The sequence below is a fragment of the Lepeophtheirus salmonis genome, chromosome 2 (genome assembly GCF_016086655.4).
Source record: "Lepeophtheirus salmonis chromosome 2, UVic_Lsal_1.4, whole genome shotgun sequence".
Classification (NCBI taxonomy): Eukaryota; Metazoa; Arthropoda; class Copepoda; order Siphonostomatoida; family Caligidae; genus Lepeophtheirus; species Lepeophtheirus salmonis.
This window is the reverse complement of record NC_052132.2, coordinates 5,388,065-5,403,500: the sequence shown is the minus strand read 5'-3', so window position 1 is coordinate 5,403,500 and position 15,436 is coordinate 5,388,065. Positions and strand designations below refer to the sequence as shown.

Here is a 15,436-nt window from a genome sequence, read left to right as displayed (position 1 = left end):
AGAATAAAATTTATGGCGCAAAAAAAGTTTTAAGTAGTGCTGTGTTAGTCCTTATTTATTCCGTCAAGCCCAGTCTTAGGACTGATCCTTAAGACATAAGTCCCCCAACAACCGCTGACGTTAAATTATGCAATTACAATCTCCTCAAGATATTTTTTTGTTGCTCTATACATATATTATCTATGTATAGATCGATCCCCCAAAAAAATATGGCTTGCAACGGTACCATTTAAAATACTGCTTAGAACGGTTCTTTAGACATCTGATGACGTCAACTGTATTTCAAAATTGTAAATTTTTGGCAGAATAACGTCATATGAATTTATTTGCGTTGCATAAATCATATTTGTACAACTCATAAATCAGGAGTGTGTAGAAAATAAATCTATAGATTGAGACTCAAAAATACGTCCCCGGTCTGGATTGAAAATCCGTCCAAATCGGTGTAGAAAATGTAACATCCTGGACGGGTCTGAGACCGGTATAATTTTTATTCGACCAAAATTTTTTGCGTTTTTAAAGAAGTTCGGTGTGGACCGGTCTCTATGTAACCGAACCGAAAAAAAGTCGGTCTCGGACTGGGTATCAAGACTAAATATATTGCTCATACTTAGTTTTATCCCATTTACAAATTTCTCAAGCCTTATATATTCTTATAAATTTACAAAACAAACTCCAATTATATACAAAAATAAGCTATTATCAAGGAAATACTATTCAAATATTCTTTAATGATAAGGGTAAAATGATTACACATTTAAATTGAAAAACTTATTTTATCCATAGTTAGTTGCATTATTAGTGATGTATGTGAATCGTGTGTTTTTTTTTTGCTGTCCCGTTTTTTGGGAATTGGTAATCTAAAGAATGAATTTTCTTTTCCTACGCCGTTGTCATTATTATTTAACCTGATGTCAATCTTATCAATGTCCTTGTTGATTTCCTTCTCCCCCTCCTCCCTTGCCACAGCTGATTGTAGCGGATCTAATGAAACATTCGGAGAGCTAAGCTGTTATCCTCCAAAACATTTTTCAAATTGTCAGAGTTACCATGTTGATTTTCGGTTTTTTACAATGCCCAATATACACTCTTCTATATTTCAAATAAAAAAAAGTTGAATTTTTGTAGACATTTCACTAATAATATTGAACAAAGGTTGGCGGGAAACTATATATTCTTTATTAGAGTGGAATGTCATCACAACAATGATTTGTATTTTGGGGATGTTAAAAAGAATGTTAGCAAAAATCAATATGATAACCCTCACAATTTGAAGAAGGTTTTGAAAGAGAGCAGTTTTACCTTCAGTACGTTATTTTAGATCAACTAGAATCAGCTGTGACGAGGAAGGACGAAGAGAAGGAAATAAACAAGGACATTGGTAAGAATGACTCCTATGTCGATCTTCAACTCTACTCAAGTCCAATACCGAACTTACGATTATAATTCTGCAACAAATCATCTAAGTCTGTCTTTTACAGCACACATGAATTTTTAATCAGGCTCCAGGGACGTCTCCAAAGGGAAGGGCTGGAGGGGATGTAGTCCCCCTTCCAGAAGGAATTTTTGAAAAAAGTGTTTTAAAAAAAATAATGAAAAAGAAAAAATAAGTGCATCTGTTATGACTTATGTATTTCTTAAAAAGAGTTCAACAGAAAGTTGGAATACCAAGTTCCTTACTCTGGGTGATTATAATTTTTTTCTTGATTATGGGTATAATCATTTTTATCTTTGAGGGTGCCTAAAATAAAATTAATATGCGGAAGGTCCCTGTATAACGCTTTATTTAGAATTACTCTAACTCTCCGTATAATGTAGTATATGTCTCTCATATTGGAGGTTCTTTTTATATTATGATCATAAATTATTAAAAACTATTTATTGAGGTAAATAAGAATTTTATTAGTTGTTGATGAGTTCGTTCCTGTTATGTCTATATATTTATATAACATAATTGTATAATGTTTTATTAGTGGAAGTGTTCCGTAAGTATTGGATTTTATACCTACACTTAAAACTTTTCGTGATTACTTATTAAAGGTCTCTAAATAAATATTGGTTATGTTCCCATTATTTAAATTTTACAGTATTGAAATGACCGGATTAAAAATTAAGTAGATAAATCATTTTGAATAATCAGGGGCGTGCGCAGAGGGTGTGCTGGAGTGGCCCCTCCCCAAATCGAGAAATTAAAAACAAATATGTCAGGGTTTATTTTTATTAAAAAGATTATTAAGAATAAAAAATTATGAAATTTTTTATTTAAAAACAGGGCAGTCGATGTATCAAATTATGCTGTGTAAAAAAAACCCAAGCCCCCTTCACAAACAAACAATCCAGCGGCTGCCCCTGATTATCTATAATGAATAAAATGTTTTTATTTTCCTTACCATACTAAAGAAAATAAAGTAGACTTTAAAAAATAATTTCTCCTATTTTAGGGGGTTTTGTACAAAAAAAAAAAAAAAATCAACGATGATATGTATTGTTCCCTAAAACAGCAATAAGTGGGGACTGTTCACTGAAAATTATCAATTAATATGTATCCAGACCATCTTTAAATACACCCTGAATATTAAGGAAAACATTTAACTCAGTTAGTTCAATTTTAAAGTCCTAGGTTTAGCATTAGCTTTAAGTTAGTTGCACAACTTTTTAATTCAAAACAAGTATTTACGATGGACAAGACCGGGAGACATACCATTTTGTAATTAGCTTATGGAGGAACACAGCTCAGTGTACATCAAAAAGATGTTTGGATATCCAAACAGTACAGTATACGACGTCTACAATCGAAAGAGGAGGGGGTATATAAGAGAAAAGCCCGCAAGTCCTGGAGTGATAAAAAACGCATTCCCAGATTCCCCGTAGACCAGAAACTGTCCTTGAAGGAATCTACAGGGGCTTCGATGAACTTTCTTGCCAAAAAGCCCCAACTAAGCCGTGGAACAGTCTCCAGAGCAATTAAATCTGACATGAGTATGAAGTCAAACCGCCTCCACAAAAGACATATCTTTACAGACAAAATGAAGGCCACCCAGGCTGTCCACGTTAGAAAATTGCTGAACAATTTGAAGTCCCATGATTACAATCATATTTTATTCGGATGAGAAACAATGGACTGTCGACAGATCCCACAACATCTACAAAGACAAATGGTTGACCACAGTGAGAGCTAATGTCCCCCACGTCTTTAAAACCAAGGCCAGCATCATGGCCCTTGGGTTCATTGGGAGCAACGGCAGTGCCATCCCCCCCCCATATTCTTTGAGTCAAAGGAGAGGGTAGGTGCCAACAGGTACTATGAACTCCTGTCTGACCATGCAATACCTTGGATGAAAGCTGAAGTCAATGATGTCTAGCTCCTATTTGAAAAAGACTCACCCCTCTCTCACAAGGCCTGCAACTTTTTTCTATTATATTATTAGAACCTGTAAATAAAATTTCAAATCTCTACTCTTTCCCTTGAAGGACTCAAGGGAAAGAGTGGACAGACAAAAAATCTACAAAAAAGAATGACAGTAAAAAAAATGAGAGTAGAAAAAATGGCAAGAGAAAAAAAGGAAAAGTGTATTAGTGGAAAAAATGGTAAGATTCTTTTAAACAGATACAATACCTATCCCAAATATTAATATGTATTATGTTAAAAGAAAAATAAACAAATAGGACAGCGTTTCGCATGGAAGAAGAGCTAATCTCTTCATTCTCCCGTTTCTCATGGATTGTCAAACAAGCATAAGCATATTATTATGCAAGAGTAGGGATTTCCTCTTCGTTATGTTCCAGGGTACGACAAACCCCTGAGAGGATTTTGGGAGGTAGTCAAAGGTCAAGTAGTCGGAGAGTCCGAGGAAAACTATAAAGCTATGTTCAGTTGGCACGTCGTTACCTTTATGGTATCACGCAGCCTTTCCGCCCAAAAATAAACAGAAAAAATGCCCGAAATCATCTGGTAGTAAGCCAAATAAGTCAGTCATACCATATAGAGTCATATTATTTCTTCACCATTTTTTGAATGAATTAAAATTTACTTAGTATTTGATTCGGAATTGTATTATCATATTAATTAGTATTATTTTATTAAGAGAGTAGTTATGAGTAGTTCTTTATATTATTAGACATTGTACGTTTTGGTTATATTGCATAAATCATTATTTTTTTTTAATAAGTTTGCGAAATCGCTTCTTGGCTGTAATGCTATAGCGGCATAAAAAATTGGCACTTAGATCAAGGAGTTTTGAATGTAGGGCAATATCACTGGTGTCCAAAATAACAAAACTAAAACAGGCCGAACTATCAGACTGATATGTTTTAATTTGGTTTAAAATATAGCCAGAAATAGGATATAAAATATATGTTTGTTGTTCAGACAACAAAGTATCTTCTTGTGGCTGATAAGATAGTTCTTGAAGAAAATATGCATTATCCGGTTCGTAAAATTGTTTTATTCTTACAAAAAAAATTCTGGTAAAAGCAAAAATTCCTTAATTTTGGAGGTGAAGGGGGGTACAGACCCTCCATCCCACCCCCTGCAGATCTCCCTGTCGCAGCTTATATATCATCAATGCAATGGTGTTGAGAGGACCAAGGAAAGGGTAATAAATAATGTAATAAAATTTTATTGGTTCTTCCAATTCCCATTAGACGTGGTCTGTTATATAATGTCGAAATCGGACAACCAATCCATCCGTGAAAATATCTACTATCTGCATCTTATAAGTATCGGAGAAATTTTTTAGACATTTCGATATTTTATATGATGCAATTAGGAAAAATGAGGGAAAAAATGTTGTTAAATTTTGAAGACAGGAAATGTTAAATTCATATATAGGGCTGGGCATCCGGCAAGTCTGTGTAAACATATGGTGCTATTGATTAAAAGCTACGGTTTTAGAGTATAGAATATCACGTGATGATGTTAAAAAAAATGAGAATCCTCTATATTTCATATTACACTAGAAAATTGAGTATAAAAAATAGTTGAAATTTTCATATTCTGGAATACCGGATTTACTTCGAGAAAACCATGAAAAAAATTCCAAATTTCTATATTATAGATTTATTAACAAATATTAATAAAAGTCGCTAATATGATATGCCATACAATGAGTAGTCAAAAACTTTTGATTATCCCTCAACCCGTGGTAGTAGATTATTAGTAAATTTAGACATTCTGTCTCCAGTTTTTTCATGAATTCTGATATCGGGGTCTGGCTAAACAATGGACCATCTCTAGAATGCCTTCTGGACGGACTGTAGTAGGATAATTAATCCGGTAAGCTATTGTGAGGGCAAAAAAAGATAATGTTATTTTTACATGTCCCCGTACTGATTGTAAGTTGTATATGAAGTGTTGCAATAAATGTTTCTTTTAATTAATTACTAGTTAATTTGTAAATTAAAGTATTATCACGTATATTTGTGATGCGAAGTTAAAGTGATATGGGTAGAATAAAAACACAAATACAAAACGATTAATTATAACGAAAAATATTAATTAGAAATTTTAATAGTAGCTATACACAGAAAGTAAAAACAAATTAATAATAACAAACGAGACTAAATATTACAAATGGATTCAACAAATGATTAGGAACAAAATGAAACGAAATTGAAGTTATTAAAATTAAAAATTACGAATGGATTCAACAAATTGTTAGGGACAAATGTAAATTATAAATATACAAAAATAATGAGACATTTTTATACAGAGAAAAATATACTAATTATGAGTAGAAATTATGAGTGTTTTACCTCGTTTTAAGTATAAATAGTCATGTATTTTATGTATTTATTAGAGTAGGTGTTTGTAATAAAAAGAATACAGATATTCCTTTAAATAAGTATTGTCTTATTCCTCCACGCCATTCCTTCTTCTCATTTCTCTCGGTCGTCCTTGATCTCTCCTCATAAATAGCTGGAACCTCGGCGGCACCTCCGTCAAGGCAACATTGGCGACGAGGATGGGATCAGGATCACGTGACCTCCCTGCTGTGGGATCGTCGGCGAAGCTAGCCCTGCTGGAGTTGGGTAGCCCTTTTTCGTCGACAGGGAGAACGCTCGTCCGTCTACGGAAGGCGGAGCAATACGGGCTGTGCCTCAGTTTGGGCCTCGTGGAGGAAGGAAGTGAACCATGGTCATTACAAGAAGTGAAATGTGTGTCCGTGAACAGGGTGTTCGTGTCCCTAAAACCTCTATAAGGGTGAACGATATGCCTCCCAGGGACGAGCAGGGTGCCCGTCTCCCTAAAACCTCTATAAAAGTGAACGATATTTCTCCCAGGAACCGGCAGTGTGCCTGCGTTCCTAAAAGCTCAATGAGGAGTAGTGTTCTCCTTTCTCCGGTGCGCGTGCTGAAAGCACGGCACGTCTATGGAGATACATTTTATTTATACAAGAGAAAATGGTTTGTCCGCGTCTGGTTATGGATGGAGCGGATCAATAAGCTTCTGTTCATGGAGCGGAACCTGTTTAAACACCGGCATGGATTTGGTGCTTGGGGGTTGGTGATATATATTAGTGTTTCCTTCCCCCTTGTTCTCTTCTCTGATCTTCTTGTATGTATATATATGTGTTTAAAGTAAAGTGTTTTACCTAGTATAAATAGTCTTGTATTTTATGTAATTATTAGAGTAGGTTTTTGTATTATAAAGAATACAGATGTTCTTATAAATACCCGTTGTATTATTCCTCCACGCTTTTCCTTTTCCTCACTTCTCTCGGTCATCCTGGATTCATTGTTATAAATAGTTTGTGTCTCCTTAACCTCGTCAAGGTAAGGTCAGTGTAAATAAAAGTGAGGCAAAAAAGAGAAGAAAATTGAAGAGCAGTTAAGTTAACTTGAAGGCTGGAACCCATTATTTTTTTGAGTTTCTCTTATTTGTGGGATAAATTGTCAAAACTTAAAGGTTTTTTAAGCAACGAGCTGGGTCCAGGAACTAATTAAACCCATATGTTAGGGTATTACTGTTGAAAGAAAACACCTATTTGAAACTTTTCTGAAGAAAAAAAAATATCATTCGGAAAGTGAGGATAAAATTTTTTCAAAAAATTAAAAAAACCCTCCCAAAATATAATCCTGCAGATTTAAAACAGCTGCAATATTAATTTATGTTTCAATTTTATGTAGAAGATAATCAATAGGAGGTTAATTAATTAATAAAGAACTCCATTAATTTATTATTTGGATATATGTTTAATTTGTTATTATTTTTCCACCCCTAAAAATATGGTAAGAAATACATTTACTGTCTTAATAAATAAATAAGAAAACACGTCATAAACGCAGTTAATTGTAAAGGATACAATATAATAACTAATTATTTGTTAATATTTTGAAGTGTTAACATGAATAAATTGAAAAATTTAGTTTTGATATAACATTTTGAGTCGATACCTTTGTTCTCATAACAGAAGAGAACGAAGAAGGCGAGATGAGATGGTTTTTTATCCGTCTCTTGATAAATAAATTCTTACCATTGGAACTTTAGCTTTAAGTCTTCACATCCGTGAATTCTATTCTCTTCCTCTCACTCTATCTACTTTGCCCATACAAATTCGTTTAGAGCAGAACGAACAAAACTCCTCAGGGAATAAACATTGTTAAATGTTGATTGAGCTATAGATCAGTTATTCTCAGCCTTTTTTTTAGTGATGTACCAATTGTTAAATATTTATTTAACCCAAGTACAGCCTTATCAGGACAAAGCCTTTTTAGATTCAGCTACAGGGCGTCCGCAGGATTCTATTTATATTTTTTTTGGGGTCTTGGTTTTTTGGAATTTTTTTTCAAAAATCCATACAATTATCAAAAAAGGAATTTTTTTGGAAAAAAAATCCAAATCCACAACTGTTCACAAAAAAATTAAATTTGTAGCAAAAAAATTTAAATTATAAAATTTTATTTAAAAAAATAATCAAATTGTAAATTTAAATAAAAAAAAATCAAATATCAAATTTTCTAGACGAAAGGAATTATTTCTCAATTTTTTTTTTTTTTTTTTGGGGGAGGGGAACTATATTCCTTTCAGCCCAGCCCTTGCCCCCTGTGGACGCCCCTGGAGTGCCTCCAAGTGACCCTAGGGTTACGCATACCCCCTAATGAGAACTATTGTTGTACATAATAAACAAAGTAATTTACTAATAACATTTTTAGGACATTCGTTCCCCCAAAATCATACAAAAGTTCCTGATTCTATGGCTTCTACCCGATAAGGACTGAATTATTACTATTTTTTTAATACTTGTTTTCATTTTATATTCACAAATTACAAAAGAAATAAATGAAGGAAGAAGGATCACGTAAAAAGATCACATAAATAAACATTTTAGTTTATAATTATCCCTTTCCCCAAAAAAACCCCTACCTAAACACTATACCCATATTACTCATCAAAAACAACTAAATAAAATCCTTCATCATATATAATTTAGAAAACTCATAAAAGCATTTAACTAAAACCAAAATAGGAGCAAATACGAATAATATTTAAGCAATCCACCATTAAAAGTACAAACAGTCTCCATAGTAAGACTATTTCTTTTTAAAATCTTTGTAAGATCTTATAATCCAGTTTAAAGAGTATGAATATTTGCGGACATCGAGGGGTAATACCTATTAACATCACCTCCATATTTCCATCCAGATCCAGAGTTGTCAGGAACCATCAAAGAGAAGGCAGCATGCCTTGCAATAGCTGAGCTGATAACAGCTCTTATCTCTTCAGCAGCTAAGGATTCATAATTTGTAATTTTCCTGGCAATAAGAGCTTTGGAATTTAATAACGCTAATTCCAACACATTCGTCTTTCCCGCAGATGCCTTTTGTTTTCAAAGCTCAAACAAAACCAATGCTTTTGTGAATTTTGATTCTTGGTCATCTAGTCCCTTTACATTTAAGAAAATAAGTACTTTTAGAATTCGAACACTGGGAAAATCTACAAAAGTGTGAATGGAGGAATTAAAAGTTTTTCCACAGCTGTTACATGGAGCATTATATAAAATAAGGCCAATCGATATTTGAAACTGTGCAGTAAATTTTTTGTCGTCATAAATATATACTAAAGATCTTTCTATTTTCTTATCCCAAGATTTCGGGAGATTTAAAATTTATAAAATTTTCATATATCACAGTAACATTACTTTTAAAATCTCTCGAATATAACATTTTCAAATGTCATGGTGTTGGACGAATGTGGTTTTTAGAAGTCCTAAAAAGCGGAAAATAAAATTTACCCTTCACAAATACCGAATCAGGAGGGTATTTTGGAAGGTTATAAACAGTCAAAATAAATTTAATAATAGTCAAACTTTCTAGGCAGCTCGGATCCTCTGTATTGTTGAAAAAGTGTTTCTTTGCTACGTTTTGAGGAATTGTATCTATTGTAGTGTTCGACTCATACGTTTGAGTTCTATACCATAAAATACGATGAGCAGCAACCCATGAAGATGAGATTTTCTCAACTGATCCGTTTGATAAAATAGTACCCATCATCAGAAGCATGTATAGAGGAGTACCTGATACAGTAATTATCCATTCCAAGGGGGGATTTTTCGTTATGTCAATAAAAATCTTCTAGTATATCTTGGGGATAATAGAAAATGGTGGAGTTAGCCCATCTCCTATACTTTTTTTTGGTCTCTCGAGAGAAAGGAGGTACTTTGAATAAAAAAGGGTCTTCAGCCACGAATTTTCTTCATTAATTGCCTACTCAGCTAAAAGAGGCGGAGAATGTGCTTTATATAAAACCAGGGGAACTACTTCAGCACCATACAATTCATCTTTTGTCAGGAGATTGTATTTCCTTAATTCTCTTACTTTTTTATATACCAAATTACACAGTGTTGTCCAATTTGTGTAAGTTTCAGCGTGTCTTTGCCATTCTATACCTTAAATTTCACCTCTATTTTTGACATTAAAACCTAAAAGTTCAGTCAAAGAGTCTGGCTTCCAAATCCCTGGTGGGAGAACAGCAGGGTTACTTTTATTAATTATCTAACCAGACCTTGGGGAATATTTTTCAAAAGACTTTAGAATGACTTCAATTCTTCTAACTAACTGACGTTCAGTGTTGGCTTCGACAAATAATGTGACATCATATGCATAGGTGTCAAGTAAATGTTTATAATTCCCTAAAGAAATTCCAAAGCCCCTATATCTCTTTAGCAGAGATATACAAAATTCTTCAATTGTGGCAATAAATAATAAAGGTACTGCTGAACATTCTTGCCCACAGCTCCTTTTGAGAAGAATAGGCTCACTTACACATCCATCGATCACGATGGTAGATTATCCATTATACAGCAAGCCTCTTATTTAAATAATACATTTCAAAAATCCATAAAAATTCCCTAAAAATGAAGTTTTTGAAAAAAAAAAAAAAAAAAAATCAATCAAAATCCACTGCTGTTTACAAAAATACTAAATTTTTCTTACACCTATATTACCCACTACATTCGCTTTCTACGGCTCCTACTTTTGCATCTGAAATAATATTGAACTAGATTAAAAAAAGAACTTTAAGGACAAAAAAACATCTGGTCCTATTGGAACAGGAGGAAAAGTTTATTCTATGTTTAAAGATGAGATTATTTCTTATTTACTGTGTGTCGGCAAAATCTATGGAAAGATACGGAAAGCTGCCTATATCAATCAGAGAGTGAAGAACAGTATTAATTCCAAAAAGGGAGATGATACTGACATTGGTCACTGGAGCCCGATAAGAAGGATATCCGACTACTCCTCTATTGTTTGTTATGGGTATAGAAGAATTAAACCTAAAAATTGAGCAGAAATATGGGAGCTGTGGCATTTTATTTTATGACAAACCCCATATAATTGATCTTAACGCTGATGATGTGACGTTGTTTATAGAAGCCAACTCATTAGGAGGATTCAGGCTATTTTTTATTTTCCAAAAAAATTAACCAGAAGTCTGAGTTAGAAATTAATCAAAGAAAAACGAGCATTCTTCCATTAGGTGAGTAGAATCCAGTTATAGGATCAAAACTTGTGGGCTTCACTATCAAAGGAAAAACTAATTTATTGGGCATTGAGTATAAAAGTCGTGGAGAATCAGATTCAAATTGGATTACAATATGATGAACAATTTCTTTTCGTCAAGGTTTGTATCTCCAGACGCGTATTGACTTTTATAACATATTTATCATTCCTTTGGTCCTGTATCAGCCATCAGCTCTACCATTATTGGCAGATTTGCCAATAAAAGAGGGGAGCAAATGGCTTTTGTGCCATAGAGAGGATTGTACTAGAGTTATAGAACTACATCAAGATGTGAACCTCGTCCATGAAAGTCTGCGTGCATTTCTGAATATGATATATTGGTGTGGTGTATTCAAAGCTTGACAATTAATTACTTTCTTTTGGATAATATTTACAATAAACAGAAAATGAAGAAGATATCAGTCAAGAGGGAAAACACAGGAGTGTCCAGTCTCTAGAGGTTTTCATCAAGAAGGACTGGACCAAGATCGAGTCTGCAAGAGATTTAAGCCTGTATTGAGGTAATTATTAGAGCTGAAGGCTCACATATTGATTAAAAATTATGCCAAGTACTATGTTTAGATGAGTTTGTTAAAAGAGATGTCCTCAGAAAACCTTTCGTTTAAATTTTACTCTCAAAAATTTGAGAATAAATAAATTGTGTAGCATTATTGTATTTGAAAAGGTCATTTGGAAAACTCACTTTAATATCTATATAAAGAACCGGTACAAAAAAGATCAATATTATTGTTAGAAAGAATTAAGAAATCAACTTTGATTAATTTGATCATAAAGTAAGTGAGAAAACACGGGGCTCTCACTAACACAAGAATTTACGTTGCATTATGTTGACAGCAGTCAATTTTATTGTTTTTCCCCTCATACCAGTGTTCTGACAATTGATTGGTTAAATTTGAACTACCTCTTGTTCCACTGTAAACAATTCCCAACATCTATTATTAAAAATATATGTCCATAGTTCGGACTACATGATTGATTTTGAGTTTTTTTTTTAGTGTTTATTTCCTATAAAAGGTTGCGAGACAATAAAAGATAACGACGTGAGAAAACATGTTCAAATGCTTCAATTATGCACCGTATTTGTTGTTTCATAATCCTTTAAGTAAATCCAAATTAATGCTTTTTGGAAATGAAATCGATTTAATTCATTTTCAAATACATGCAAAGATAATAATTTATCTAGGATTGATTTTTTTTCTGATCAAGAGGATTAATAAAATATTGAGATAATAATCTACGATGCTTAAAAGCATTGAAAAAAATAAATCTGAATAAATGATTTTCTTTACTTCTTGATATCTACATATTATGCGTCAACATGAAAATAATCTTGAACAAAAATCAATAAACAATAAAATTCTAATTTATATGTTAACCCTATGGATAAATAAGAATAATTTTTCCAATGAAATTGATAATAATTCGTCGAAGAATACAAATCGAGGGTTGAGGGACAAATTGTCGTAACTTGTCCAAACTTTATACAGAAGTCTAATATCTAACGTTGATACTTCAAAACAAAGAATTTCAGACTGTTGAAATGAATTTCCCAGATCCATTTTATTGCAAGAATTGATAAATGAAAGCATGGAGTTTCCATGCTTCATTCTCTATACCTAAATATTTGAGTTACCACAATTTGGCTCTCAGCTGGAATTGACAACTCTCTAAATAATGAATAAGGAACACCTCATTGGCAGGATCGGCCGTCCCAGGCAAAATATTTTTGCATCCTTTTCATTTTTTTCCCCGTCTAAATGAGAGTTGAATGGCTGTTTGAAGCTGGACCCCCACGTAGAGCAGTGTCGGCGTCTGAGTCGTTGGCAGCCATGCTGCTTTGGGTTTTTTTCACTATCTTCTGCGCACGCAACAGTACCTCTTCAGCCAATGGGATGATCGTATTCTGTGTAATTGTACACGTGTGTGGATATATTGTCGGCTCATTGGTCCCAGAGCAGGACATGGCCTAGGAACACGTTTACTGTAAAATTTCATATAAAAACATTGTTATTCATTTTGCTGTAGCATTTAAATGTCCATTTTTTAAAACTCAAAGTATTACGGGGCAAAGTGCGTCCCATTTCAGCTCAATACAGGAAGTGTGTAATTTTTTTCTCTAAATAAGGGGCATTCAGTTTTTCAATGGACGGTTGGCAACCTTACTCTACACCCACTAAATGTAATCCACGTACGTCATTGAGTAAACTCGTTCTAGTATGCTTTTGTGTTGACGGACTACATAATATAATATCAAAGTGCTTTAAATAATTACATATTACTAATTTGATATAAAATTAAAGTTCTAAAACATCAATCAATGTTAATTAGATGTTTAGGTGATGGAATAATTGATATTGATTATATTAACTCATTTATTATTTTTGAACTATTGATCTATCTATAATAATAATCCATTTTATTTTCCCTTTATTTGATCTCTTGAATCAACTTTAATTTATTGTTATTTTTAGCTACAATTAATCAAAAGATTTCTAGAATTATTGTTGAGTTATTATGAGTAATTTTAGAAGGGGATATGTAAAAAGTATTTATGCAATTATTTTGTCTTTTCACAATTAATACACATATCTATGCTTCGATCCGTTCACTCTTTTTCCGTTCTTTCTTGCATTTTAGAAAAGTTTCCGTTTGTCATTCATTCGTTCACTTTTTGAGGTTGGAAAAGGAAACATGTAAGAATAAAGTACAATAAAACCTAATGTTCTCACGACATGGCAATAAATCCAGTAAAGTCAGAGCTTGTCAAAATGAGTGTAATAGAGGAGTACTTTTCATTGCTGGGAGTTATCAAGTAACGATCAACTTTAAAATCAAGATATGTACGAGTACTATCTTTTTTTTTATAAATTAGCACAAAATCAATAAATCAAATCTTTTTTAAAGGCACTTTAAAAAAATTGAAATGTAAAGTCTATTCTATAACTAACTTTTAATGGTCATTTTCGTGTTGTACGGCTTCAATAACAATAATAAATGTGGGTTTCAGCCTGTGGGCCAAAAAGGTTGTTGGATGGTGAAATCAACCTTTTAATTAGCCAGTTAAATGAATTCGGAAGTAAGAAACATGTATAATCTATAATATTATTTAAAAACTTCAAGACCTTACTTATTGCACCCAAATTGGTCCTAACCTCACTGCCCTGGAGATACATAATCTGAGACCAATAACTTCGGGGAACCAAAAAAAAAAAAAAATGCTACCTTATGTATTTACACGCATTCCCATGAATCTGTTTGATTTTACACTACGTTTATCATCGTGTCTTAAATAAGATTCAAATTTTATTAAAATATTTAACGATAAAATAAGGAAGGAAAAAGTATTTAAAAAACTCTAATCTAACCAAGAATAAAACTATTTCATAAACGACAATTCCATAGTGGAGTGATATTCAAATGCCGTGATACATTTAATTCATCAATTTACAAAGTAATTGATACTTATTTTACACATAAAATTAGATCCATTATTTTTCAGTATATATTTATTATTTATTTAATTTTAGGGCCCCTCAAAGATAATAATTATACACATAGTCAGGAAAAAAAAGGTATCAATCTGTGCAAAAAATAGTAATTAGAAACAATAAAAATGAACACCATTTATTTTTTCCCCGTCATTCGTTAATTTGCTCAAAACTGAACGAAAAGCGAGAACGCAGTTCATTTTTTCGTTCAATTTCCAAGCTTGCATGTTTCTTTAATCCCTCTTTTCTTATAAAGTGCTCAATTTTGTACGTATTTTGTACACCGTACAATACTTCGCACCATATACTTACAATAAATAAGTCACCTCCGATTTCAGTTAAAATGTGTTTATTTCTTGTTATATATTTATAAAACGGATCTTTAATATAAATATTTATCACCCAACCTCTTAAAAAGATACAAGATAATTTACTGATTATGTTTAATGCAATTTAATATTGTATATTTTTCCATTTTTGTTTGGGGTTTGGAATATTCTACAATAAAAACAGTGTAAATAATGAATACACATAAAGATAAAAGTAGATCTCATATCAATAAGAAACAACAAGCCAATTACGTTTAAAAAAAATATTAATGAACATTATAGTTCATATCTAATGTCCTGAAGTAAAATAACGTGATTTAATATTTAAAAAAAGTAGAAACCTCAGGTAAAGTTAATAAAAAACGACGATGTCTTCTTAACATTGACTTGATGAGATTAAAATATTGAACGATCCTCGAAGGAGCAAATTTGATGATATTTCCGGGCCATGCCCATGACGAACATGATGGCAGAGGGATTTTGATAGAAAGTGCTGAATAGCTGTGCTAATCATTATAGCTCTCAATTATTCCACATCTAATGGAAATTCATAAGTTAATTTTTTAGCAATCAATGATTTAATATTTAATAAAGTAA

At 32.5% G+C, this 15,436-nt stretch overlaps 1 protein-coding gene across 2 annotated transcripts in view; it reads left to right on the top strand.

The window, feature by feature from the left end:
* The first annotated feature begins 782 nt into the window (after window positions 1-782).
* The window catches only part of LOC121132561 (uncharacterized), an 80,134-nt gene continuing 65,480 nt past the window's right edge, over window positions 783-15,436 (top strand). The window contains exon 1 of one of the 2 annotated variants that reach the window (XM_040727992.2): window positions 783-1,685. In XM_040727992.2, coding sequence (XP_040583926.1) covers window positions 1,629-1,685 — 57 coding nt within the window. In that variant the 5' untranslated portion in view covers window positions 783-1,628. The remainder of the gene's footprint in view (window positions 1,686-15,436) is intronic. The other variant, XM_071894167.1, reaches the window with a different exon arrangement.